Raw genomic sequence first — 27,973 nt, 5'->3', positions numbered from 1 at the left:
CACCGAAAATCGGTTTAGAGCAAACGCAAACGTGAGGCTGTTTATATTTATGATGGTTACTTTTTTTCTCCTATTGTACAGTACATATATATATAACCGGGCCCTCTGCTCGCCACGCTACTAATCCCGACAGCGGATCGAGCAGATATTAATCACTTGAGAATAAGCTCTCGTAAAATCTCCTCCGCCTTTTGCGCCTCCACTCTGTTCGGGTCGCCGATCCGCTTGATCTGGCCAACAAACCAACCCATCTTGCCCAGTTGCCCTTTCTCGCGAATTTCGCTGACCATCTTCGGGTTCTGGCGCATGACTTCCTCCGCCAGCGCAATGTATTCATGGCGGGAAAGGCTTTGGAAAAGGAGATTTTTGTCCTCTACAATCTGAGAAATAGATCTCTTGTCGCCGTCGAACGCCATTGCAAGAAGAGACTTTGCCGAGCTGCTGGTGATGTTTTTGCGCGAGAGGAGGTTTATAATTTCCGCTAGGCTTTGTGCGGGAACCCGCTGGGAATCCCAGTGTGCGCTCGATTTAGTCAGTAGGCCGCCGAGTTCATGGAGGACCCAATTGCCAACCACCTTTCCCGCTGAGAAATCGGCAGACAGGTCTGGTTGAAGGGTGATGAGGATTTCAACTGCGTCTTGGTAATATTCTAGCCGCTGTCCGTCATCAAGCTCAATTAAGGTCTTGGCGTCAACTGTGGACAATCCGTACTTTGGATCTTGAACAAGCATCTGCAGGAGCTCGTCAGGTAGTACTGGAATATTCCTTCTGAGGTCAGAAATTACGTCGTCTCCGATTATCACTGGCCCCAGATCGGGATCCGGCATATAACGATAGTCGACTTCCCCCTCTTTACCTCGAAGTTTCCGGGTTTCGGTGCTGCCAAGTGTCCAGCCTCGTGTCTCGCCTTGAATGGTGCCACCTGCTTTGAGTACCGCGATTTGACGGTCGCGTTCTGCGATGATAGCATATTCGACAGCTTTAAAACTGCTTAGGTTTTTAATTTCGGTTCGTTGACCGAGCCCCGCTACCCCATCGTATTGATGGTCGCCAGCTGCTTCGCTCCGTTTTCTTACTGATACGTTCACATCCGCCCTAAGGCCTCCCATTTCCATACCTGTTGTAACTGCTCCAACGGACTGGAGTATCGCCTGGATTTTCCTAACGCAGGCCGCGGCGGTTGTTGCAGAGTGGATCTGCGGTAGTGTGATAATTTCAATAAGAGGACGTGAGACGCGGTTGAAGTCGAGGAGGTAGGTGGAGGATGGAAGTTCCTGCGATTTGGCTGTATCCTGTTCCATCTGTATCTGTTTTATACCAATTTGAACACCTTCCCCGTCTTCTTTAGCGATGCCATCGTGTGCTCCTAACCAGATGCTCCCGTTTTTCGCATACGGTTCTATTAGACGATGTGTAAGCTCATATATTCGTTGTCCCCGTATCTGTGGGGTTTTTTCAGTACCATAGTATTGTGTTATTTGGTAACCCGCAGGCTGGTCCTGGTAGAAGTAATGTTTTCTATCGAAACGACTCACTCGCTGGATGTCGCAATTTAGGGCAATGGCGGCACGGATTGCTGGTATCAAGGTAGACGGCTGGAACAGCTGTTCAATCGTCAGGACAAATGAACAAAACGGTCGCACTCTGTATCAAAAGCTAGTGTCAAAAGGAAAAGGAAAACTAACCGGTTGGCTTCCTGGAAGCGCAATATCGAAGAGTGCTATGTTCGAGTTTGGAACATCGTCAAGGGCTGCGGAGGCTCCTGTTCACGACGTCAGATTCAACGAAGACGATACAACCGCCCGCCGACAATTGCTTACTTGAAAATAGCTTCGCATCCGTATCCAATTGCGCGTGTATTTCAATGCCCACAGTCAATTCCCAATCCTCATGTTCCGGCGGAGGTGCGCCGCCCTTCCGCATTGCCGCGCGCTTTGATTTGGCCTCATCCTTCAATTGTTTACGCAGAGGAACATACTCTGAACTGCTTCTCTGGACATCTCCCCAGGAATCATGAGGACAACGTACCGAAGTCGACCAATTCTTCCTCCCGAGCGGCCGGGGGCTCGGGTGATGGAATGGTTCTGTGAGTTCAACCCTTCGCACGGCAAGACGGTAACAGGGAATACCACGGTGGGAGACGCATTGCCGTATCATGTGCATCAATCGAGCCGTCAGCGCTGCCCTCAAATTGCACCGCGTCGTGATCGTTGAAGAGCAACGGGCTCTCGATGTGAGGAGATGAACAAATCGACAGATTGAGGCTTGGAAGGCTGGAGTTTCGAATGCCTCAGGGAGCTCCAACATTCATTGGTGCCGGAGAAGATTGATTACGGGAAATACGAGCTGGGGCATGCGATTTGGTGTGAAACGGGCATGAAACAGGGTGAGAGCTCGTATTTGGAGGTAAAATTACGGTACCCATATAAATTGGAGCAACACCTCAATCAGAGCGACCTCGAGATATTCAGCGGGGAGTCCGAAACTGATAGGTCTAATCGATTGTAGCCAATCATTACTACAAACGTCTGTTCCTCGCCATCCTTCGACCAGCTTCAAGTTATCGTCTGAAATCCCAAGGTTTGGACGTAAGGACGTGGCTTAAGGCATGTATATGAGCTCGCATTCCTATTCGCGGCAACCTGTTGTTAACCCCACAAAACCCAAGGAAATGTTTGATCAATTGATATGGTCCCCATCTGCCAATCGGTTTATTATTGGAAACCCGAACTGTGACAACTAACGAAACACTCCGGGGTTGGGCTGGCCATGGATCTGCAGTTATAGGTGGGTTGGGTTATGGCATGTTCAAACCCAACCCTCACAATAACCAGATTATATGTGGAGGCGCAGTCACTCAGCCATCAACACCACTGTATATAACCTGATTATTGCTGGCATGTATTCAATTTCATATTCATACATACAGAATACTTATATTTAGTAAGAGAAATACTATTAAATTCAGATATATGTGACTTTGTATATAGAAAGTTATATAACCACTAGCTAAATAATCTGCTTGACTTCATTTCTACTAAAGAGCTACTGATCTCAGATATTGTATAGAAGTACAAATCAATTATCTGAGTATTATATACAGTTTATACAACTAGATCTAACTCTATAATAATAATATATATACATCTATAATAATAATGAAGAAATGAAGATTAAAAAAAGAGAATAGAACAGAATAGAACAGAAAAATAAAAACTTTATATATACTCTATTCAATAAGAATGAGATTATTCTGTGCATCAGACTGAGTATTATGATTTATATTATCTACTACTGACACTTATAACTGTGATGACTGTCTATTATAGAAATCATTATATATATCAGACTGATCTACAGAGCTGTGAAAAAAGCAGTACACTGTATGATTATATTATTTATAGTTGATATATACTTCTTCAAAATAACTATACATACAGCAGTACAATGAAAATAGTTTAAACTCAGAAAATATACAACACTGTATACAGTCTGTAATAAAAGTTCTATTACAGAATTGAATCAAAATAATATTGATATATAATAAATAATGAAACAACACTTGATCAGCTCTGATATATATACAGATATATAATATATTAAAATCAGAGACAGTAAATAGAGTATAGAATTGAAGATTATAATAAAATATACTCAGCTGAAAATTACTGATATATATTATATTATACTCTGATTATTTCTACTACTTATCTTGATATTCAGTAGCTGAATGATATAAATCAATTAATTTAATCTAAATCAGATTCCACTGAGCAGCAATAGAATTATATAGAATAAAAGTTCTTGTATTATAATCAATTTTCTATACTGTATAATAGAGAAGCAGAGAAATACTTATATTATTTATAGAGAGAAAAGAAGAAGAAAATACTATTGAAGAGTAGAAGAGAGCTGATCTTCTTTTTTATAGAAAAAAAAAATCAAAAATTTTCTCTGACTATATATATAAGTCTCTGTCAGTATTTTTCTTTTTTGATATAATGAAATAAATATTTTATATAGTATACAGAGTGAAAAAAAGACAAAGTGAACAGTGAATAAATAATTTTAATGAATTTTAATAAAAGAATAATAAATTCTAATACAAAAAAAGTTATATATATCAGTAGATGATAATAAAGAAGCTAAAGAGAGAAAGAGAAAAAAAGTTGAGAAGAGAGACAGAGAAAGAGAAGATTTTATAATCAACTTATTATTATTATTATCATGAATAAAAGAGAAAAGCAGAAATATTTTATATATAAAAGAGAAAAAAGAGAAAGAGAGAATACTCACTTTTATGAATTCTGCTGAGGCAGTCTGTGTGTATAAATAAATAAATATTCAAGATTAAAAGATATATAATATAGTATAGTTAATATACACAGATTATCTTCTTACTCTTCTGAGAAAGACAGAGAGTTTATTCAGATTCATTTTTAATTATATATATATCAACTCAAATTTCTTCATAATCTCTAGAATAGATTTTGATTTCATTATACAGTAACAATTGAATATCTCATCAATGATTATCTTTTATTAAAAAAAGAATATATACTTACTATTTTTCTTTCTTCAGTTAGATTCATACAATGACTTCAGATGCTGTATAGAAAGCTGTTTATTCAATCTCTATTTTCATTTCTTTCAGAGATTATTGATCAATTGAATTATACAGAAGAGCTGATATATTTAAATATTATTCTCAGTTAATAATACTGTAGCAGAAATGATGACAGCAGCAGTAGTAGTTGATAAAGAGAAAAATAAAAATACAGATATAAAAATAAAAAGAATCTTAATAATATTTTTCTGTACACAGATAGAAACAGAGACAGACTGAAAGATTCAGAATTCAGTTGTTATTATATCAATTTCACACTGAATTCTATCAATCTTCTTCTTTATTTATACATCTCTGATCTTTATCTGATTCATCACTATATTAATCTGTTTTCATACAGTACTTAGACTTTCAGAAATCTGTGATACTGATTATTGAAGTATTATCTTCTATAAAGAAATGAGAACTGACTCTGCAGTTTATACAGCATCTGCAAACTACTTATACTCTGTATACTAAAATACTGAGTCAGTTTACAGTGAATAAATTGAAAATTCTCTCTGAAGAAGAGCAGAGTTCTGTAGTATTATTATATAAAAATAATCTAATAGTTACAAAAATCTCTAAGCTGTAAGATCATCTGAGTCAAATAAACTTCTACTATCAAACAGCTTCAGACTTATATCAGAGATTTCAGAAGAAATAATATAAAAAAATCTATTCTCAGAATAAAATCAGATAAATTATTTATTTATTTATAATTAGAGAGATTTCTTCAACAGTTCTGATGAAGTAATTGTAGCTTGTGAAAGATAGTAATTATTTAGTAAGCTAGAATTAAACTCTGTAATTCTTTATATAAACTTTCAATTGATCTGACTGAAATAGCAGCTAGTCAAAGAGTTATTATTTTATCACTCAGCTCTGCAGATACTGTTTTTATTTATTTTATTAAACTCTGTCTTCTGTACATCTGTGAATCATTCAGTATAAATCTTTTTTATTATCTCTGATATATCTGTATATATAAAGAGCTTGTTTATTCACTTAAAATGAATTCTGTAGAAAATCTGCTTATACAGATTCTCACTCTTGAATAAATAAATATTATATTAAAGCTGATAGTAGTGAAACTGAGATAGAAACTTTTATACAATATTTCATCTATAGAATAGATAGAATACAATCTGTGATATTAAATAAAAAATATAATTTTTATATTATACAATAATTGAATATTCAAGTCTGTTGTTCTGATTTATCTTATTATTATTTATAATCTAAATAAGAAATCAGCAGAGTATTGATTTCTTATTTAACAGCTCAATTATAAATAGATTAATCAACTGCATCTTTTATCTGAATTACTCTCTCAATAGTATATAATAATTCATAAGAAAGTCAGCTACTGTACAGAGAAGAGACTCAATTATATATCTTTTATTTCTCTGTCATCTCTTTCAGCACTGATATATAAAATTTATTATATTCAACTTAGTATAACTGTTCATCAGAGTGTCTGTATTTCTATTTATAAACTCTGTATATCTCTATATATACTTTATAGATCTGTAAGTTTTTAATATACTATTCAAAATCTAATCAATTGAGTAAGAATGAGAGTTCTTCTGTCTGCTCTATTATATACAATACAGATTAATAAAAACTGCTCAATACTATTTAATTAGATTCTTTTCTATTATCTATATAATTTCTTCTTTCTCAGTATTTATATATTTTCTTTTGAGATAGCTTTCTCTGAATGAATAATTGAGAACTCTTTTACTAAAGAATCAGATTATCTTCTACTCAGAGATAATCTAACTATCTGAAAACTTCTTTTTATTATATTATTTCTATTATACAGATAGTAAAGATTGAGTAGTAGTGAGAAATTAGTCTATCAAATTTCATCTCTCTTCATACACAGAAATAAAGAAGAAATAGAAATAAAATAAATCTATATATTATCATTTATTTATTCTGTTTCTCTGTATATACTATCTGTATATTTTTTGATCTACTTTATCTGCTGATTTTCAGTGTATTCTCTCTCTGTATTATCATCTCTATAATAAGATTATACTGTAGCTGCTCTTATACAGCAGCTGCTTTAACAACAGTATCAGCAGTAGAAATTATTATCAGTCTTTCTTACTTATACAGAGATACAAGAATTTCAAAGTAGATGAATAAAAACAAGAATAGTTAAGAATAGAAATCAATACAAGAGCAGAGGGAGAAGAATACAGTAGTGAAGTGATAATTATTAAATACACATTCAGAGAGAAGCTGATACAGTCATTGTATATAATATTACAGAAAAGTTACCTCTTTTATATAATCAAAGAAGATAGCTCACCATACAGAACATGTATGGGTTATTCAGAGGCCTTGGCTGAACACCATAGGAACACATGTTCGAACACAGGCAAATCCACCTTCATATAACCACTAGTTAGTCTCTCCCTTACGGGTTTAAAAATGCGGTTTTTTTGTACTCGATATACAGCTGACAAGACGCAGGTATTGAGATTGTCAATAGCAGCCCCAAGCCCAGACAACAGGATATTCCAACTCTGGTTATCTTGGATGTTGGCATACGGGCATATATTGTCGTGCGAGTCGTCAGTTGCACTTAGTTGCATTAACGTACAAAACAGAAAAAAACAAAGAAAAGAAAAGAAAAGAGAGAAAGAGAGAGTTAGAAATAAGGAAAAGTGCTGAGGTGCTGACAGCCTGATTAGTGAGTGAGCTACGAACCCTCTCAAGCTGTGTGCTGGGAACACATGCAAGTATTTAATTCCATAAATTAAATGCAGCATCCTCGCAAATGGGCTAAGCGCGCGCAATGTGTCCTGTCGTTCACAGCGGGCAGGCGGGCGAGCGGTGCCAGCATCTGAAAGTTGTGCTTATCGCAAGAAAGCAAAAGAGCAGAAAAATTCGCTGTGGGAAGATTCCATGCGCACTCAGCCAGCAGCCATGATGAGTTATGTAGGCTACTTTACGTACATAACTCCATCCCAAACGGGCCGTCTTAGCACTACGAATGACGGATAGAAAGGGTAAAGAATAACGAAGATTGTTCAACCCTTGAACATTTCGCATCCTTGGTTGGTGATGAGCGAGTCACCGTTGGCCAACGCAGCATGCCAATATGTGTGTATATGTGTACGAGATCTGTCTGCATGTATGCACGGTCTTGGTGCCAATTTGAGCCCAACTGCATAACTTCATGTACTGCGTCCGTACGATGATGAAATTCTGCGCTCTTGTATTTATGATTGCAGCAAGGACTGCAAACTTTGATGGTGGTGATGGTGGTGTTCACTTTTATGCCCCACAGCGAGCTAACGAAGAACGAGGTGGGCTGCCGATAATATTAATAGTGACGGGATTTATTTCGATGCCCACTACGGACTAGCAAGGGTCCAATTGAATAAATAGAATGTTGTGCTAAGAAACCATCAGCGTTTCCAGTCTGCCCAGTAGCACAACCCCAGTTTGCCCAGAAGGCCCTGTCCATGATTCATGACTTTGTCGCAACTGATTCCATCGGGTCAACCACCGCCCAGGAGCGTTTCAGAGTCGCTGGCTGTGCAGCCCATATCATTCTGGCGCAGGGCGCATTTCTTTTTTTATTATTCCCACTGTAATTCTTAACCCTCTGTTCCCCCCATAACCCACTTCTTACTGCCCTGTGCCCGAAAGTCCTTACTTGATCTTGTTTCTCAATCGCAGAGCATCTTCCATACCAATCCATCATCAGATTACATCCTGAGCATTTCTATTTCTGGCACAGCGAGTATATATACTCTGATACCTGGCTTTTCGGAATCCTATATCCATCGCTGTTTGCTCAAATCCTGATTCAATCCCCGCGGCTTCATTGTGATACCCATACAATTCCACGCAGCAACTTTGCTCCAGCGTGTCCACTCCGTTTACCGATTGAATCCAGGAGTGAAGAAGAAGAAGAAGGAGAAAAAGAAGAAGAAGAAGAAGAAGAAGAAGAAGAAGAAGCGCTAAACTAGCATTCCTTTATACTTGGACAGGACTGGTAGTTCTGGGATATACTAAAATCCCTTATTCCTTTCTAAACTGAGGAATATGCCAGGGAAGAGCCACAAGAAGGACAGTTCGAAGAAATCATCATCTCCCAGGAATGCTGCTGTGGACCCAATCCCTGTTACCACTGTTAAATCTTCCAGTTATGCCAGCGAGAACTCCTCTCCTATTGCGCGGCCCCGACAACGTTCCAAATCTTATATTATCAAACCATCGACCAGCATTACTGCTAAGGACATCCCAATTTTGAAAAGGAGCGCTACTGAAAGGCCAAGTGAACTGCGACCTAGACAGCAGTCACCGAACGTATTCGAGTTTTTGGATAAGGACGATTCAGAAGACGCCAGTGCCCACTGGGCGCAGACCATAAGGCCGAGGCAGCCATCTACCACCTCCGCAGCATCTCAAAGTTCTAGACGAAAGTCTAGTGCCTCTTATAGCTTCAACTCAGATTCAGGAGTATCACTCAGGGGACACAGTCCGGACCGAGCTTCATCAATCTCCTCTACAGAATATCAACCAGCAACACCTCCCGATCTCTCCCTAGATACACTCAACTGGAAATTTGCAGATGAATCTAGAACCCGCCGCCGCCTCCATATGGCCGGAGCGTATACGACCGATTCGGAAACAGTATTGGAAAGTCCCACATCTCCAGGCCTTGGATATTTTGATTTCTCTGTCCCTGAATCATATTACACTCACACGAAACACACCTTTCCTGAGCCCCCTCCCAACTCTGCTATCCGCACCTCGTACCCATATCGTCAGCCAAATCTTGACATGCACAAATTCGACATGAGCTCCAGCAAAATGCAAAGGCGTGCTTCTGTGGAATCAGATCCAAAACGAGGCGAATCGCGCGATGTTGACCGCCCCTTACTTTATCGCAAGTTTGAGCCATTAAATCATCGCCTACTTCGTCATCTCCAGGAAGAAATCGCACAGATGGAAGAGGATCTCACAATCCTTGACGATGTCGAAGAGGTTCGACGAGTCGCAGTCAATGTTAAAAATTCCGGAAGACAGAAGCTGTTCTCAACAACAAATCAAGACCTCCAGTCTGAGGAATTATCTGCGCTTCAGCAGAAGAAGTCTGAGTTGGTGGAAAAGCTTGTGCTGAAGATCGAGCAATATAGTAAGATTGATCCTCTTCCTCCTTCCTATTTTCTCTTCTCTCTCCCGTGCAAGGATTTGTAATACTTACACTCTCTCCAACTAGATCGCGCCCTCTGCTCATATCATGAGGTTTCCTACAAATTGCCGACTGCCACAGACGACGAAGTCGAGGCCTACCGTAACTGGGTTCACGATCATTCGTCCAATACCAAGTCTGATCTGAGGTTCCTCGCCCATGACAACGACCTTATCTTACTCGGAGAACGTCCATCCTCCTCCCGTACTCCGAATCCTATATATTCCACTATTGCTGCTGTTTCAGCTGCCATCCTATTCCCGCTGCTAGCCTTTGGTGTTATATCTGAGTTCTTCGGACGCATTGCCGTGGTCTCCATCTTTGGCGGAGCTACTGCTCTGTTCGCTTCGAATGGACCACCTGGCAATGAATATTTGATCGATCCAAATGATGGCTGGAGATGTGCTGCATTGTATGTTTCTCTAACCACTTTCGTTCCCGAATAAGTTTCTTTGCCAATCTGTGTTATGAATAATCGGCTGATTCGTGCTTACTGTCGTAGATATTTTGGTTTTATGTCTGCCGCTGCCATCATTATTTAACGACAGATTTACGAGTAATGACTCTCAATATTCTTTTTGCTTTATCCTCTTTGCCTTTTTTTTCTATCATTTTTCCCCCACTTCCTTCCTGATTTCTTCTCTTTGATTTTCTTCTATATACTTTTTCTTGCTTCTTGATGTTCATGGCATATGGTTACTCATTTTTTTCATCATCTCACTCTTTTTCCATGCATTTTTTACCTCATTTGCATGCAGGTCATAGCCAGCGAACGTCTCGCATCATCGTCATTATCCTCATTCCATTTTCATTTCACACTTTTTATACAAAATAGTCACCGAACTCTCTACCTTCGCTTTAGGGCTACATCTTCTCCCACTAGCAAAGCGCACTTGCTATGTCAGCAGGCATCCCAAACCGGAGTATAAAATGAAACCAGCGACATTGGAAATGCACGTATACGTAACCCGCTGGACGGGGGAGGCGTAAGAATTGACCCTCCGACTCACTTTTCTTTTCTTTTCTTTTCTTTCTTTTTAAATATTCATGCGGAGTAATATATATGGCTGTGTATACGGAAAAACAGGGGCTGGAAAGCAGAACTGGAAAGGAGCAACAAGAGATATCTAGGCCATTTTTTCTGGGGATTTGTGTTCTTCATTCATTTCATTCAGTTTGTATTTTGCTTATTTACCTTTACTACTTCTCGATTTGTATTGCTTCTTTGTTCTTTTGCGTAGCCGTTGCTGTTGAATGGAAAGAAACTCACGAGTCCGTTAATTTTAGTCTTTTTTTTGTTTTTGTAAAGTGTTCCAGGTGGTTTAAGGTATTTCTAGAAAATATCAACTAGTCCATTAAATTTTAAATTAACAAAGTCGATTGTTTTCTTTCTTTTCTTTTTTTAATTGAAGCGCACGAGGATAAGTTGGTTATCTTCGCGATTTCCTTTGAGAGCATGCCACTCAAGTTACTCCGATTGAGAAGCGGAGGAAAGGGGTGTAAACAAAATAGACAAAATCAGGCCATACAGAGCATAAAATTAGTCTAATAATATAAAAAGGTTCAGAACTAAAGAATCCAATAATATTATATATATATATATATAATAGTCAGCACGTCGTCCACTGCAAAAGGGAAATTACTTTTGAACCAGAATCACTGTAAAAAAGGTATGCTCCACACACGGTTACAAAAAGAAGAAAAGGAGTTAAAAAGTTGCTCCTTCTTACCCGCCGCCACCTCTTTTCTCTTTCACTATCCACATTTTGGCGGTAGAAGAAATTTCAAAACAAAGGGGACAGAAAAAGAAAGAAAAATGGATTATAAAGCCGGAAATAAAATACAAACCTGCCGCCCGTATTTTTGGTCACCAGAGGAATTTATTGGATGTCGTATTGTCACATCAAAGGAAATAACAGGTAATAGGGTTGAGACGAAAGGCTGGTTTCTCTCCTCCCGTTGCCTATGATAAAGTCGATGAAAAAGTAGCTGCGATGAAGAATATGAGAAAAGAAGGGCAAGAGAGGAAGTAACACAAAGAAGGAATAAAAGAATATCACTGCTAAAAAAAAAAAAAAGGTCAAACGAATTAAAAGACTAGACGAAAAAAATACAAGTTGCTTTCTTTTGTTTTTTACGAAAGCCAGAAAGTTGAAAACGAGAATATGGTAATAAGTCACACGCATAACCTCTATAAAACATAGGAACGAATAGTTATTGTTGGACCTCCTTTGTTGACGTATTAATTTACTCCTCCGAATGTTCTATAATTTTGTTTTGTCCTTTTATTGTGTCGCGCCGGCTGATCCCATTGGCACACTATTCTGTCGATGAATTGTTGGAAGGCTGCCTTGGCCACTGAATTGGCTGTTCGACGATCCTGGCTGGGGAGTGTTAGACTTTTGGCGTTGATTCTCGGCAAGTTGTGCTTTGTTGCGATCCATAAGGGCCGCTTGTTCAGCAGCGCTCCGGGCATAAGTCATCGCGGCAGCGCTGTTGGGATACGCCGCTGGTGCTGGGTTGCCTTGGGAAGAACCAAAAGTTGTAAAGTGTTGCGGTTGTGGCGGTTGTGGCGGTTGTGGGGTTTGTTGCTGGAAGTATCTCGGTTGAGGATTGCTAGGGGTAGAATTTATATATGGATGTCGCTGCGGAGATGCACTGAAGCTAGAGTGTCTTTGGGGTGATGCGTTGTGTGTCTTAGGAGCAGGTGAGCCATATGGGATATCCGGTGGACGTTGTTGATAGGATGGCTGGCTAGTTCGACGGGGATAGGGCTGAGGCGATGCCTGCGCAGGGGAAGGCATTCGCTGGGAAGGATACGGTCCCACTCCGTTCTGGGTTGGCCTCTGGAATTGCTGAAGGATGTTGCCTTGGCTATACTGCGGAGTTCCGGCCTGTGAGAATTGAGGTTGTGTATAACCAGGGCGCTGACCCGATGGCTGTCGAGGCGTATTGTACGGTTGAGGAGAGTTGTTGACGGGAAACTGGATGGATGACGATGTTTGCCTGGTTCCATAAACTTGATGAGACGGATGGCTCATTGGAGCCGTTTTTCGGGGATTGGATGGATACCCCCGGGGCAATGGGGCACTGGGGGCGGTTGGGGGAGTCTGATATGATGGTCGAGATGGGTTCATGTTTGGCGTAGGGGGAGGACGGGCTACATTTGGCATCTGCGAAACTCTGGGTATTTGTTTCTGCTGCATAGAATAGTCATCGTCCTCCATCGTGCCAGGGTAGTCGGCATTTTCCAGAAGTATTTTTTTGCTGACATTTAGTTCTGCTAACTGGTCCCCATCCAATTTCGATACAGCATATGGAGGTAGTGTGGCTATCATTGCAATTAAACTTGATTTTAGGGTTTCATACAGGGTAACTTCCATAGTTGAAGGTGATGACGCATCTGATGTTGCTGCGATTTCGTCGTTCGGTTTCGGAACAGGGAGTGATTGCCCGAGGTTTCGAATCTGGCGATAGGAATTTAATGTGCGTAAAAGATCCGAAATGTTTTCGAGTACTTCTCCCAGATCTTTATCATCGCTTGCTCCATCATCGCCGTTCCGCGGTTCGACTAAGATTTTATCGTCCTCTGGCTCATATGAATTCACAGCCTCTTCGAGGCTCGTTTCGTCCAATAATTGGATTTGTAAGTTCGGACTCTGATTGTCTGTGTGTTCAGTTTCCAGATCATTTTCAACGGCCAATAAGCCATGTAAACGGTGCTGGCCATATTTGTCCCACCAAATTTGCTCTTTCGCGTCTTGGGATATAACCGCTCCGGAGCTATCAAATGAGGGAGCAAATGACGAATAAAGACCGCGAAATATTGCACTGCTCTCATCAAAAGAGTTTTGGAATGGCTTTGAGAGACTTTTCCCGGTATTAGTATCGCTATTTTGCCTTCGACTTCCCAGCCGAAGGGATGGTTCGTAACCGTAATGTAGCCAATCTCCTGTAGGAAGAGATAAGTAAGTGTATCCTCTTTTTTCATTTGGCGGGAATTTAGCAGCTATGGCAAGTTCGTATGGGTCAAGCCAAGTGACGGTCGGATTTTTTGATGACCGCGGTTTGCCCGGAGGTTGTAACTGGGGAAGGTTGGGGCGGGCTGCAAATACGTCTGCAATGGTTCTTGCTTTCGATTTACCCAGCTCCACGTTTTTGACATTGAACGGAATTACTTTGGATGTAGTAATGCCGTTTGGCAACGTTGCTTCGTTGATCGTAGCCTGTATTTCTGCGCCAGTTGATTTCTCAAGATTAGGAGAGTCTGGTTTCACGGCAACTGCACGTTGTAAACTCGAAAACAAATGTCTCCCGCGAGGTGCATTTCCATAGAGCGTGAGAACTACTTTGTCCTCCCGATCATATGGATATTTTCTATTATTCTTGTTTTGAGGTTCATTCCTCTGAAGTTCCTGAGGCTCATCCTTTGAAAGAGAAGAGCCTAGAAGTGGACTTCGGAGGATAAAATTGTCCAAGTGCTTTTTAAATATGCGTGAAAGATTGACCAATTCTGCCGAAGATCGAGAGTTTTCTGATTTATTTACAGTTGCTTCTGACTCGCGGCGTCGTTCGATAACCAAGCAGGACGCAGTCTCAACATCGTTAATTACTTCCTGAATAGACTTGTATTGACCCGCCTTAATTTTGCATTCTATCGTTTGCGAATTGTTCGTGTCATCTGATAGTTTCGCACGTTTACGATCTGGTTCGACCACGGAATTGGGAGGACAGGGGAATTTCAGAATACCAAGATCTGAATCATATCTGCAGAATTGGGTTAGAACTAAGTCTCAGATCCGCCTTCGGGAATGTCGGAAAATTGAAGCTGAAAGGGACTCACTTTTCTAGAACCTGGAGCAGATCCTTCAAAGTTTGGTCAAGCAGTCCTCCTTTTGACGTGTCAGATGGATTTGATATACCGTCAAGGTTGGGGGATTCTTGGGCGGGGCTGAGGACGCGTTTTCGCTTTCCTGGTGTCGGGAACGAGGGCGAATCCGATGGCAATTGGGGAGAGGTAAGCTGCCCGTTTGTGGTGGCTGATGCGGCCAAATTATTGGTCTCCATGCTGGATCACGCTCTAGCTGGGTGGATCAACGTCCCAGCGAGAGATGGAAGAGTTTGGAGTTGAGTGATGTATCCAACTTCGCACGTTTCGGCTTCTCAGAGAGGTCAACGAACGCAAATACAGAATGGGCCTCTGAAAGCATTTAATGCGATCGTTCGAACCGAAATTGCGACGCTCGATAAGCTCCGTCTGGCTAGGGAAATCTTTTGGCGTGTTAGGTCGATGGGGGAACGCCAGGCTTTGCGAATTTAGTCCAGCAGGGGATGGAAGGAGGACGTGACAAGACGCCGAAAAGCCCAGCGACAAAGCACGCCGGATACCAGCACAAGCGGCCTGTGATACACCAATCGACAGAACACCAGAACCAAGGCAAGATATTCAACAAACTAGTCTCAGTGGAGGATGTTGGATGGGGAGACTAAATGAGACGTTCTCTCTGGCGGCGACTCAGGAACGTGTGGTGACTTTAAGCTTTGCACGTGACCAGCGAGCAAAAAACGGATTTCCAAGGTAGTTGACTAAGCATCCATATCATCCATGGATCCAGGATTTGAAAAACATGCTTTCAAACCAAAGCAATTCGAGAAGTTCCCGTTTTTGATTAATCTAAAATTCCCTTGCTGTTCGCTGCAGGTTTCCCCATCCTGTCCTCATTGCTAGGGTGGTGGTATTTTATCCAACATCGATGGATGTGCTCCATTAACAGCTACATTCTAGGCCGGGTGGCAGGCTCTCACTCTAGTCGGGTGGTATCCAGTTATTTCTCGCTGCTACAAGTATGCCATTACCACCTGTACAATTCCTTGGAAGACCCTCTTCTCACGTTCACTTAGGATGGACTCCGCTCCAGTTGGGCTTCGGACCTTGGACCTCTCATCTCAGTCCAGTGCGACTCGCCACAATGTTCGAGCATATCGCAACGTTTCGCTATTCCGCAAAAATATGGCCATAACTTAACCGTCATTAAGTTTGTTCATACTGAGCCTTCTTCCGGACTGGCCAATAGTGACAGCCGGACGACTCGTGGTCCTGGATCACAGGGAAACTATACACCACGAGAGAAGAGTCGCGACAAGACAAAGAAACCCACCTCGTCTCCTTCAGCATACTTGATATCTGTATTAGAAAATTGTGGCTACGATGTCGGCATTGCAAAACCGAAAAGCCACAGCGTGGATTTATCGTATAATTCTCCCCTCGCTACGACCCGCTCCTCTATGAAAACCCGTCGAAAGACTAAGGTTAAGAGCTCTCAGTATCCGAATGCGCGCCTAGCCTGCGCTACAGTAGTTGCAGACTATCTTCGTTATGTTCATCCATTGCTTGAGTCAGAGCCTTCTGGGCCCGTTTCAAACCAGGGATTCGACAAAACGTTGGACAATGCGCTTCTCACTGTTTTTAATGACGAAGTGGTCCAATACTTGTCAGATAGGGGTTATTCGATAGAAGATGTGATGGTTTGGGCTTGGATACTTGCCTCATCCCAACCTCTCCAGGCTGCAATGCGTTATAAAATCTTCGAAAAAAGGGCTTCTGAAAATAGTCTGGAAAGTGCTAAGGTTCCATTATTTGTGTTACTTTTTACTCTCCGGCGAGAGAGCATCTGTGCCACTGCTTTCAGGATCTTATTGTTCCAAGCTTGGGATATATTAAGTGATAACCTATCCAGCGATCAAACTTCGGAAATTTCTTCTGGCCCTAAAAGGAGTGCCTGGAATAGATCTGGAGATGACAATACTATTATGATTCTTGCTGTGCGCCTTCTACGGCTTGCTGGGCAAGTGTGGCCACAAGCCTTCCCTTCCATAGCTGCTTTGATTACCAGAACTCTTGGAACTGCCTCTGCCGCAAATAAATCGAACGAGGCTTACGAAAAGAAGATTAGAGGTCTAACTATTTATTATAACAAACTCCTTTCACTTCTAGCAATCCCATGTCGCCTTGAACCGTATCGTTCAGCCATATTTCAACAACGTGCTCAGTTCCAGTTGCTAAGGGAAATGTCAAAATTTAACCCTCCCCTCCCTGTCACTAGGGAAGGCTATCAGGCTATTACTAACGTACAACTGGCCCAAAAGAAGACTACTCTGGAACGACAGTGGGCCAATTTTAAAGCTCAGTCGTGGCCTCCTTGGAAAGAGGAAAAGCTCGGCATTGATTTCGAAAGGGGAAACGAGGGCAGTGAGAGTAGGGCGCTTAAGTCTATTTCACATATGAGAGATGTCGGATATGGTATGACTGCATGGGAGCAGACTGCAGCCATATACGCTGGATGGGATACGGATAAGACTCCGACGATCCAGACGAGAACGTTTCTTCCGAAGCCTAACCGCTTTCGGATGTCATCATTTTCAGGACAAACATCCACGCAACCTTCCTCGAGAACCGGCGTTGGTATGACTAAAACCCCAGATCATGGAAGGTACTTCGATATCTGGTCTGCTCGGATACGCGCTACGAGGACTTTAAAGGAGGCGTGGGCATGTTTTTTGTCCTACAGGGATAGTGGACTCCCACCCCACAAAGCCATATATTTCGCAATGGCTGAAAAAATTATCTTCCATGATCGTTCCCAAAATTCTCATTCACAACTCTCGACAGAAGCCCTTCCAGGTGATGGAAAGGAGGTTTTCCCTGAACCTTCTTCACCGCAAGATGTCATTTATGTCCACTCCGAACCGCCAACATTGGATGATTTGCTTCAGCAAATGATTTCACAGAACATTAGACCCTCAGGAAAATTACTTATCCTTCTTCTTGTTAATTCAAAGTCTATTGAAACCGGTATAGAATACCTTCTCATTAGCAACCTCTCTGATCAGCAGAAATCTGCTCTTGTTTCTAGCCTCTTTCGAGATCAATTAGTGAACGAGAAGTCCCTTGCTGATGTGCCGGACGACATTTTTGCCGCATTCATACAACTTCTTTGTAGGTTTTCGGTATTAAATGAGCCATCCGCCGATAACTCGAACACGCAAATGTGGCAGTTATTCCCGGTCTTGTTTTTTGCCAAGAAGGGAAGTAGCCTTTCTCCTTCAGATTCCAATCGGTCAGGTGAAGCTGAGCAGTTTCATCGGCACAAAGCACTCACTCACGCGGTCCAGCTGATGAAGTCAAAATTGCCACGGTATTTTCCAGCATGGAGTCATTTCTTGTCTGGATTAGCAACGGACAGAGTTAAGTTCAGCAACCACAAGATCTCTATTCCTATGCAGCGTGTTATATCTTGGTGGGAAGTTTGCCATGTTTTAACATGGATGCAGGATGCAAACATCCCCCTTGAAAGTCGAGGATTCGAAATTGCTTGCTCCGCTCTTTCAAGGCTTATTTTGGCAGCTAGGCAAGACATGGAAGGTGCTGAACACGGCTTAAAAATCGTCGAAAATGTCACAGGCCAGAAATACGGCTCGCCAGAGTCGTTGTCCTACTCAACAATTCGTGAAATGGTTCAGCAAAGCGTGGCTTTGCTTAAGCGCCAATTTGATTCGGTGGAATTGACGGGCGGGAAGAAGAGCATTCTGTCATCATTGGGGCTGTCCAACGAAAATGGTGAAAGTAACATTCCTGCTATGCTACCAGGTATATTTGAATCAACAGCCCCGTCTCTGCTCCACGCTTATGTTCGGGTTCTTGGTTTGGCCAACGATCGTGCTGGATTGTTAGAACTTCTCCGGTTGATGAGCAAACGTGAGGCTGGTCTGAAATTCTCTGCCAATGAACGCATGGGCGGCAAAAGACTTGTACGTCGTACCGTGGTGGCCATAAGAGTGTTTTTGGAGGGAGATTGGGAGTTGACTTCTGGTGTGTCTGAGCCTGGGGCTTCGTACACCTCTCCTGCCTTAAAACATCGCAGTTTTATCTGCGAAGGAAATAATCCGGTCAACTCAGATATTTCCGAATCCACCCAAAAAGCAAGGGCTTTTGCTGACCCTATTGTCAATGAAGCATACGACATCATCGAGAATACTGAGCTCCTGTCCCCTTGGCCCACAGACGGTGAAATTAAGGAATATAAGGCTGTCCTAACTGGATTGCGAAGATAGTTGCAAATATTTTTCTTGCATGTATATATACCCTTGTATATTGTATAATAGCATATTAGATCTGAACATATTGATAATGATACCGACGACGTATCAAGTTTTTAGTCTCATATCAGGAACTTGTAGCCCACGACAATATAAACACAGTTAGTAGTATTATACATATTTACATACAATGATCAATCATAGGACGAAAGGCAACAGAAAAACATGCGGCCATCTATTGATGGATATCAATCCGGGCATATAAGTGCGCAGAGAGATGCCAAGAGCCGTTGGGCCACGGCAAACTTCGCTGATCCCAAAGCCGCTCCTGGCCGAATCACCGAACCAGGTTTGTTTGCTCCTCACTGACAGAATGCAAACAACAACCTCAAAGATCTCTACACATATTTCCTCCTATTTAGTCCTATTCTCCCATTCTCAGCTAATAATGTCTCGCCGCTTGGTTCCCTCTCCATTTACTCTCAATCGATTCGCCGTTGTCCAAGTCCGCTATAATAGCACTGTCGGCACTGGCGCGCGTGGTTCGGTGATCGACACCCAACACGTCCCCGCACCAGGAGCAGGTCATATCAAGGTCCTTCTATTAAACAGACCAGAAGCCCGGAATGCTATTTCACGAGAGTTGCTGGACAGCTTAACCAAACATGTCAATTCAATTGATGCTGAAAAGGGGAAAGGGCCTACGCGGGCTTTGGTTCTCGCCAGCAACATAGATGCGGCATTCTGCGCTGGCGCGGACCTGAAGGAGCGGGCCAAGTTCACGAGAGAAGAGTAAGTATTCATATATTTTATTTTTTAATTTGTCTTAACCTCCCCGCCCAAGACGTTACGTCTCCTCCTTGGGATTTTCGTTTGGTTGCCCATAGCTGTGCTTCTATACTGTAAACTTTTATCATTTGCAATTCACTGGATTCCCGAGGATATCCGCTAATTATGATTGTGGTTATTTTGACTACAGGACCGAAGCATTCCTCGCCCAACTCCGGCAAACATTCACAAGCCTTGCTGCCCTCCCAATCCCAACCATCTCAGCCATCTCTTCAATGGCTTTAGGCGGCGGCCTCGAGCTCGCCCTGTCCACTAACCTTCGTGTCTTTGGCTCGACGAGTATTGTGGGTTTGCCTGAAACCCGACTCGCCATTATTCCTGGGGCTGGGGGAACTTACCGGCTACCCAAGCTCATTGGCGAAAGCCGGGCGCTTGACATGATTCTCACTGGTCGGAGAGTTAGCGCGGCAGAGGCTTACTTCATCGGGCTCTGTAATCGACTGGTGGAGGTCAGCCCTGAGGAAGCCGCCCAACCAGGCGCAGCGAGGGAAAGAGTTATACAAGAGACCATAAAGCTTGCCCTGGATATCTGTGAAGGTGGCCCCATCGCGTTGAGGCAAGCCATGAAGGCAGTTCGTGGATTTGAAAAGGGAGCGGAGGCAGAAAACCAGGCCTACCTAGGCGTTGTGGAGACGGAAGATCGATTCGAGGCGCTCAAAGCCTTTGCAGAAAAGAGGAAACCCTGCTTTAAGGGCAGGTGATTGTACGGGCAGGATATATGTGTCACATATATGTTCTCTGGGATGACTCAAGGGATGCGGGCTACATTCTGCAGACACGAAGAGGGCCAAGCAGAGAGCCTATGTCTGCAGATTTGCTACGGAGTTTAATTAACCTGTGTAATACATGCGGAATTTTACTTAGGTTTTGTCCATTTCTCGCGAGAAAATCTGCCTTATTTCGACGAGTATCTATCATTTTGGTGGGGAAACACGCGGCGGTTGTGGTCTCGTCAAATAAAATATAACTCGACAAATCGTGGAGGGTGGCAGATGCGTCGTTCTGTTCGTGAACAGGTAGTTCATTTTCAACATCACAAGAGGCTACCGGACAGGCTACAGGATTAATATATGGGGCCATAATAGACAGCCGAACACCATACAATTACCATCTAGTGACATCATGTTTATATGTGTTCAAGATTCCGCCACAGCAACTTGTTACGGTTGCATCTTCCGATTTCCCTCTCTTTCTCCGAGCCAGCTCCATCACTGCTCTCTGAAGGAGGGGGTGTCCCACTGAAAATCCCATATAGAGTTTTTTCGCTAAACTGGGAAACAAAATGCTTGTTTGCTCTACAAAAAGACACCTGTTTAAATTGCATCAGCTGAGAATCAGTGTGGATGAAAGGGATTACTGGTGCATGGAGAGATTATACACTTCTCAGTGCCTAAGCAGTGTTCGTAGATCCATACAGCTAGCCATCCAGGATCAGGGATCCAGGCCATCCCTTCCCTTGGCCTTCTCTTGAGGAATCAGGGATTGCGAGATCCTAGTTACCCAATGCCAAATAAGCTGCGGGTAATGAACTAATTATTGTCGACAACCGCTTCCGTGAGATTGAATTGAAACACCGTGCTGTGTTTAAAATAGTTCCCATTTTTATGATTTTATTACCATAGCTAGTCGGATGTCACAAATGAACCATGGAGAAAGGCTTTTTGATATCACCATGACCTTTACATCTGTTCTCTGAACCCATTCTGTACGCCACCATTATCTGCGCTATTCACAACAACTGGCTACTTTCAGCTCATTTCCTCATATCTGCTCCCTTGGCCATAAATTTTCAGCAACTTGAATGCTCCACGGAGAATATTTAGGGACGCACGACAAGGAAAATAGTCGAGAAGTTTTTATTATACATACAGCCCTTCAAAATATTCCTCACAAATTGCTATTCCTTGGAATTTGGCATCGGGTATGCAACCGGATAATGACATTCTAAATGGAATGGCTTGCCAACTGCCGATTTGACATCCCAGACGGCAAAAAATTGCAAGTCGGGGGGATAAGTTTCCGATGCGAAACTTTGCTTTTCTCTTAACCACCTGAGTGCAGAGGCCTCGCTCCTGGTGCGCAAACCAGCAGATAAATTGTTGGTGACTTTGATGGCATTCATAAAATCTTGAGATGAGTGTTGTGTTATGGTTAGCGACGTCTTGAGAAGAGAGATTGCCTTGATAGTCCTCTCTATGGTTTGACCCATCACTTTGCAAGGTCTCCATGAAAGTGCAAGGCTGTTGTTGTATCATGATGAAACCAGTAACGGCCTCATCAAGGATTATCTCCTTGGCTGATTCGCTTGTGGCTGTACCTAGGCTTACTGGGCCAGGGCTTTTGTTTGGCGGAAACATATTATTATGGCCGGGGGGGGCTATTTTTATGTTCTTTTCGGGCTACCCGCCCCCGTATCCCACAAGCTTCAAGCTTCGCCCGGCCCATTTGTAATTTTAAGTAACTATTCCTGACATGTGCGGCTCTGCGTGGGGTGGATGGTTTTGTGGACTCGATGGGGTTTCCCAGGGATCCGAGCGCGCTTGTCCTCCACAAACGCATCAACGGTGCCCGGGGCGAGAGATACGGCATCTCAACACCTGTATCAGCTAACTATTAATATGCCATCTCGTGCAGGGTACCTCGAGGTATAGTTAAGCATTGATCGCCCCAGCGAGTAGTGTGACAGCGTTCGAGAAACTGCGAGTGACATCTGACCTTGCCCACTCGCACTGCGCCGCGCCGCACCTAGATGAGTGTGCGAGAGAGAGTGCGTGCTCATCCCTTCCGTTATCAAATAATTACGCAAAGTAGGCTGCTGTCCATACAGCTGCTCACGGGACCAGGTTGTCAGTCAGGGCTGTCAGGCAGCTTAGTTATATCTAACTTACGTCCTCACCACCGTCGCCTTGTTGACTCCTCTGCTTTGCATCACATTCTCTCGACTTGTCCTACCGCAAGCTCTCCTCTTTTCTCCCTGGCAGAATTCATAGAAAATCCAGTTATTCACCCTTGTTGTTGTTTGCAGCTAAATTCCATATATATATATATATATGTGGATCACCCCGGTTGTTTGCGGCGGATTCTGGATAACACTAACATTACCAGTCTGAACAACCATGGGATCTAACACCGCCAAACGTCTCAACGTGAAAGAGTTTGGGTTGACGGAAGTTTACCGCTGTGCCGAACCGTTGGTACCACAGGTCGAGTAAGTTTGCGCTTTATTTTCCTTCCCGAGCCTGCCCTGCGCTGTGCCCAATATTTGCAAGTTTATTGTGTCACTGACTATATATCCTTGATATCACTACAGCATAGTCTTTGTCCACGGCCTTAACGGTACTTCCTACAACACATGGGCAACCAAGAAGCCCGAAGTTTTCTGGCCTGGCGACCTTCTTCCTCATACCTTGAAAGGTCAAAATGTACGGATTTTGACTTACGGTTACGATGCGAATGTCACTTCTTTCGCAAGGGGCACGTCGAAGGAAAGACTACACAACCATGCCGAGCATCTGGCGGGTCAGCTCATTGCAAATAGAAATGTGAGTCTGTCTGCACTGAGACACAAAATGGGTCTGCATTTTATCCTTGTAATTTGCAAGTCGCTAATACAAAGGCCCCATAGCTGCAAGATGCGGTCGAGCGGCCAATTATCTTCGTATGCCACTCTCTCGGTGGTATCGTAGTAAAGAAAACTCTTCTATACTGTGAACATCTCAGACACCCGAGAACCCAACACATTCGATCAACATACGTCTCTACCTATGCCATACTGTTCATGGGAACCCCTCACAACGGGTCTGATCTGGCGAACCTGGGAACCGCGATACAGACTATATTCAGTCTCGTGCCAAGAAAACTTTTCGATACGACGCCGACTCTGCTGAAGACCCTGAGGCCTGACAATGAGATTTTGCAAAACGTTAACCGCCAGTTCGCGGAGATAATGGGGAGGTACCGCATATATTTTTTTCATGAGTCGAAACCAATGGACTTGAAAGGCACTCGAAAGTTCATTGTGGAGGAATCTTCTGCTGCGCCAGTAATCGAGGGGGTGGAGCGCATGGGAATCGAGGCAGATCACAGTTCCATGTGTCGGTTCGAAAGCGAAAAGTCTCCAGGCTATGAAGCTGTGGCAGAAGCTATCCTTCGCTATACCAGAGAGGCACCAGGTGAAATCGCCAATAGATGGGCACAAGAACACCGAGCTCGGAGAAATAATATGAGGGAGGAAGCTGAACGTCTTCGTAAGTTATTCCTTCATCATTTCCACACATGAAACCAACCTTTGGAAAGCCCTCAAATTCAAATTTCTAATTGAGTTAGTGTACATGGATGATGTCATGCGACGGAGTATGGATAGGCTAGATTCACTTGGTAGGCCATTTGATATAAATAAACCCCTTTCCCTTGTTGAGCTGGTTCGCCAATATTCAAAGAGGCGGACTGGTTCATTTGTCTTTAGAGTCTCTTTTGCCTCAGAAAGCAGATGTAACCTCAAACCCGCGCAATCTTTACTTGCCTTATTCGGTATGTCATGGTAGGGGAATTCCGCTGACAGTCTTTCATAAAGGAAACTCAATATCATCGTTGCATACAGGACAGAATTCAGAGTTGATACCCATCACAAGATCGCAATTGATGTCTAGCGCCGAACTGCCCCCACCACAGGAGACTGGGGAACCTCTCCTTGTTGCCCCCCCAGGTTTTCACCCAAACTCAATATTCGTTGGCATGGAAAAGGAGCTCGAAGAACTCCACAATCGACTCTTCAGGATGAAAAAGAGAGCGGAAGATGTCGTTTCCGTCCTTATATATGGTGGGTCGGGATCAGGAAAGACACACCTTGCCCGCCAGTACGTTTTCAAACAGCGCACTACGTACACCGGTGGCATCTTTTGGATTGATGCAAGATCCCGGGAATCATGCTGCCAATGTTTTTGGGACATTGCCGAGAGGGTATCCTCAACACTGCAGAACGAGACCCCGGACCCTGACTGGCGCGACAGGGACAAGTATATTAGCAAAGTATTGAAGTGGTTCAGCTCGAAGCAAAATTGGCTTGTGGTCTTCGATGGCGTATCTTGTGATGACGATGACGAAATCAACGGGTTCAAGACCTTCATTCCATATAATACAAATTCGAGTATTATATATACTTCTGTCGATCGCACACTCAGGAAGAAGAGAAGATTGTTCGAGCCTTTTGGTCTGAAAGTTAGACCCCTGTCTGTTGAAGATGCCAGGAAACTCCTTTTCAAGGACCTCAACATCAAACAGCCGACTGCAGAACAGGTGCGGAAAGCAACAGAGTTGGTGGAACATTTTGAGTGCTTACCACTTGCCATTCATGCTATGGGACATCGCCTCAGTGCAACTGGGAAAGCAATCGAAAAGTTCCGTATCAAACCTCAAACCACAGACAAACGACTCGCGGAACCATACCGTGGAATAATGGCCGACCTACAAAACAACCAACACATGGAGGCAGTCAATTTGATTACGGTTCTCTCCTTTTTCGGACACGACGTTCCTGTTGGCATGATCCATTTGGGCCGGAAAGCTCTCTTCGAATGCGGTGTCGAAATTCGCGCCCCCGAGGAGGATGGAAGTTCTGGAAGACACATAGATAACACCTTCGCCATACTAATTCGATATGGTTTGCTCGAGCGAGCGCTCGACCCTTATTTTTTGAATGAACAAAGTCCCATTATTCGACGGAGCACGGAATTGTCTGATAGCCAACCTACTTCAGAACTAGACAGTTCCCAAACGAGTGGTAGCCAAAACACATCATCGATCAGGGGAAATAGTTCCATCGACGTTGTCAAAATACACACCGTGGTGCAGACATTTTTCCGTGATGAACTCTCGCGACTCGGAGTTGGGGCGTTCGCTTGGTGGCTTATTGTATCGACAAGGCTTTTCTTGACGTCGTATGCCAATGCCACTGCCAGAATAAGAACTCAACAGGCTCCTGGCCTCGTTAAGGACTTCGGGCAATATGAAACGCATGCGAGCGTTCTTCTAGGCTTCTATAAACAACTTCGACCCCATAAGGGTAACCCAGACCTACCCCCCGATTTGGTGCCATTAAACCACGCACTTTCTCAAGTGAAAAATGGTATCTCGGAAGAAATTAAACACCGGTCGCCAGTTGCGTCGCAGCAATTAATTAAACAGCAGAAATCTATTTTCGACCGAACTAGTAGCACATCCTCCATGCCAGATACGCCAACCAGTGGGTCTTCCCGGTTTACCTGGGAAATGGATGTGGACCATGAAAAGACCCATTCGCCAATTGAATATATCTCTTCTCGTCAATCAACACAACACTTTCCATCTACTATTTCGCAGAATTTACCACTACCTGTTGCGGAGGATCAGGGATATGAGTCCGATTTAGAGGGTAGCCGGACTGCTCCTGCCATGTCGCCGGTTCCATCCCAGACCACTGAGGTACCAACATCTCCAACTGTTGGACAAGAGGAAGGTGATTGGAAGGTCGTTGCGAAGCCAACGAAGCCGAAAAGCCAGAGCTTCTTGGGGTCAGTGACGTCTCGTTTAGGAATCAGGAGAATACGTGGCCAAAGAAATTTGGGAAGTTACAGACCTGTTCACCCTGTTGTGTCCGTTTCTGGAGTCCACGGCCAGGGGTCATCGAGTCGACTGAAAATCAACAATAGAAAACAGGAATCTCCGGCTAGATCGCACGCTGAAGCATCTCTTGCTGCCATGCATCAGGCGAGTGCCGCGAGTGCCACATCTCGTGGTGAGGGAGTAAGGAATATGAATTTTAAAGCAACCCAGAAAGAGAATGCTCCAACTTATGCAAATGTTGTCGCAGGAAAACGCCCAAGTGCCTCTTCATCCCCTATCCGATTTTCTCCACCCATAAGTTGGGGATCAGATAATCAGCATGTCGAAAACCCAGTTGCAGTACATCCTAGAAGTGCACCGTCCCATCATGGCTGGTCTCCCAGGTCATCATCCGACCAATTGACCAACTCATACCACAGTGAGTTTGGTACGGGATCGTCATGGAAACGCCCGGAAATTGAACGTGTTGCCACTCCCCCATCACGCTTTCATTCCCGTCACCCGTCGCACTCATCAGAAGGATCGAGTGGAAACATTCTAGGGCTTCAAGACGCTACTCCACAACACTTACTGACAGCACCCGCCAGTCGACCCTTGCCATACGAAGCTGATATAGCAATAACCAGGCCGCGATACTCAAGCGTCGTTGTCCCGCCCCCAGCCACTCAAGGCCTTGGAGTTGCATCATATCCGAATGCTGGGGCCTATGGCAATTCTATGGGGCAACCAATTCCAACTGGCTATTCATCTCAGCCCATGTCTCGAAATGGGTCTGCTCAATCGAGCCAGTCCCTTCATACCGAGCCAACAAGAATTCCCCCTAAATTTTCACCTGGCCTGGGGAAAAGGCGTTCTTCTCCCCTTGTTAACTTTGCTCAGTCTGACGTTTCCAGACTTGATACCCGTTCTCCCCAAATGATATACGGGCGCGGCGGTGGAACTGCCATCGTGTCTAGTCCAAGCAGCCCGAATTCATTCGAGGCTACTGCAATGTCCCGTGCATCTTCAGGCCCAGGTATGATGGTAGACTCTGGAGATGGTGTGACACGAAGCTTTGTAGAGATCAGCCGTCGCCCTTCAATGCAGCATATCAGGTTCGGGGAACATGAACCCATAAACATTGCGGATGCACGGATGCGATCAGGGGTGTATGAAAACCCGACCTATGCAGGCCAAGGCGTCGGTGCAGCCTTGAAACGTTCAACCAGTCCTCCCTACCCTGACCAGAATCTGATGCCTAGTGCAAGTGACGATAACAAATTGCAATCTTTGATCGGCGGCCCACTAGAAAACATTGGTAATTTCCCGGTTCGTCGTCGATTTAGAAGCGGGAGTTCACCTGCTCGACCAGATATGGATGGCTACCTCCACCGTCAATGATCTTCTAGTTACTGCTGATTAATTGGTGACTGTCTCGGGTTCACGTCGACAAGTTTCTTTCGTCTAATCTGCTGAACATTTATCATTATCTTCCTTGCTCATGGGGTTTATTTGTTGTGTTCGACGAAAATTGGACTCTAGGTAAGCAAGTTTTTTTTTTTTTTTTGGAGCGATGCAGCTCAACTTCCAGATGTATGGAATTCATTATGCATTTGATG

General features: G+C 43.6%; 7 protein-coding genes across 7 annotated transcripts; 4 read left to right on the top strand and 3 right to left on the bottom strand.

Annotated features, from left to right (window-relative positions):
* Nucleotides 1–16: 16 nt before the first annotated feature.
* On the bottom strand, nucleotides 17–2,307 carry HCBG_06773 (mitochondrial cytochrome c oxidase assembly factor; the record flags this gene model as incomplete). Its single annotated transcript, XM_045433822.1, has 5 exons — nucleotides 17–1,442; nucleotides 1,536–1,604; nucleotides 1,686–1,762; nucleotides 1,821–1,950; nucleotides 2,029–2,307. 5 exons carry the CDS (start codon nucleotides 2,305–2,307, stop codon nucleotides 153–155), a joined length of 1,845 nt encoding a protein of 614 aa, XP_045285303.1.
* Nucleotides 2,308–8,677: 6,370 nt separating this feature from the next.
* HCBG_06772 (uncharacterized protein) lies at nucleotides 8,678–10,759 on the top strand (the record flags this gene model as incomplete). Its single annotated transcript, XM_045433821.1, has 3 exons — nucleotides 8,678–9,773; nucleotides 9,858–10,242; nucleotides 10,693–10,759. The coding sequence occupies 3 exons, from the start codon at nucleotides 8,678–8,680 to the stop codon at nucleotides 10,757–10,759; spliced, it is 1,548 nt and encodes a 515-aa protein (XP_045285302.1).
* Nucleotides 10,760–11,394: 635 nt separating this feature from the next.
* On the bottom strand, nucleotides 11,395–14,897 carry HCBG_06771 (uncharacterized protein; the record flags this gene model as incomplete). Its single annotated transcript, XM_045433820.1, has 2 exons — nucleotides 11,395–14,597; nucleotides 14,674–14,897. 2 exons carry the CDS (start codon nucleotides 14,895–14,897, stop codon nucleotides 12,116–12,118), a joined length of 2,706 nt encoding a protein of 901 aa, XP_045285301.1.
* A 264-nt stretch (nucleotides 14,898–15,161) lies between these two features.
* HCBG_06770 (uncharacterized protein) lies at nucleotides 15,162–18,941 on the top strand (the record flags this gene model as incomplete). The annotated part of the gene is made up of 4 exons (XM_045433819.1): nucleotides 15,162–15,302; nucleotides 15,616–15,674; nucleotides 15,905–17,826; nucleotides 18,037–18,941. The coding sequence occupies 4 exons, from the start codon at nucleotides 15,162–15,164 to the stop codon at nucleotides 18,939–18,941; spliced, it is 3,027 nt and encodes a 1,008-aa protein (XP_045285300.1).
* A 377-nt stretch (nucleotides 18,942–19,318) lies between these two features.
* HCBG_06769 (enoyl-CoA hydratase/isomerase) lies at nucleotides 19,319–20,894 on the top strand (the record flags this gene model as incomplete). The annotated part of the gene is made up of 2 exons (XM_045433818.1): nucleotides 19,319–19,718; nucleotides 19,906–20,894. The coding sequence occupies 2 exons, from the start codon at nucleotides 19,375–19,377 to the stop codon at nucleotides 20,474–20,476; spliced, it is 915 nt and encodes a 304-aa protein (XP_045285299.1).
* Nucleotides 20,895–21,206: 312 nt separating this feature from the next.
* HCBG_06768 (uncharacterized protein) lies at nucleotides 21,207–22,132 on the bottom strand (the record flags this gene model as incomplete). Its single annotated transcript, XM_045433817.1, has 3 exons — nucleotides 21,207–21,267; nucleotides 21,459–21,500; nucleotides 21,645–22,132. 3 exons carry the CDS (start codon nucleotides 22,130–22,132, stop codon nucleotides 21,207–21,209), a joined length of 591 nt encoding a protein of 196 aa, XP_045285298.1.
* Nucleotides 22,133–22,891: 759 nt separating this feature from the next.
* On the top strand, nucleotides 22,892–27,755 carry HCBG_06767 (LipA and NB-ARC domain-containing protein; the record flags this gene model as incomplete). Its single annotated transcript, XM_045433816.1, has 4 exons — nucleotides 22,892–22,983; nucleotides 23,086–23,317; nucleotides 23,401–24,022; nucleotides 24,376–27,755. The coding sequence occupies 4 exons, from the start codon at nucleotides 22,892–22,894 to the stop codon at nucleotides 27,753–27,755; spliced, it is 4,326 nt and encodes a 1,441-aa protein (XP_045285297.1).
* Nucleotides 27,756–27,973: the final 218 nt, after the last annotated feature.

The sequence above is a fragment of the Histoplasma capsulatum genome, assembly GCF_000150115.1.
Source record: "Histoplasma capsulatum G186AR genomic scaffold supercont2.10, whole genome shotgun sequence".
Classification (NCBI taxonomy): Eukaryota; Fungi; Ascomycota; class Eurotiomycetes; order Onygenales; family Ajellomycetaceae; genus Histoplasma; species Histoplasma capsulatum.
Note: the sequence above shows the minus strand (reverse complement) of the source record. Positions and strands in the feature narration are given on the sequence as shown.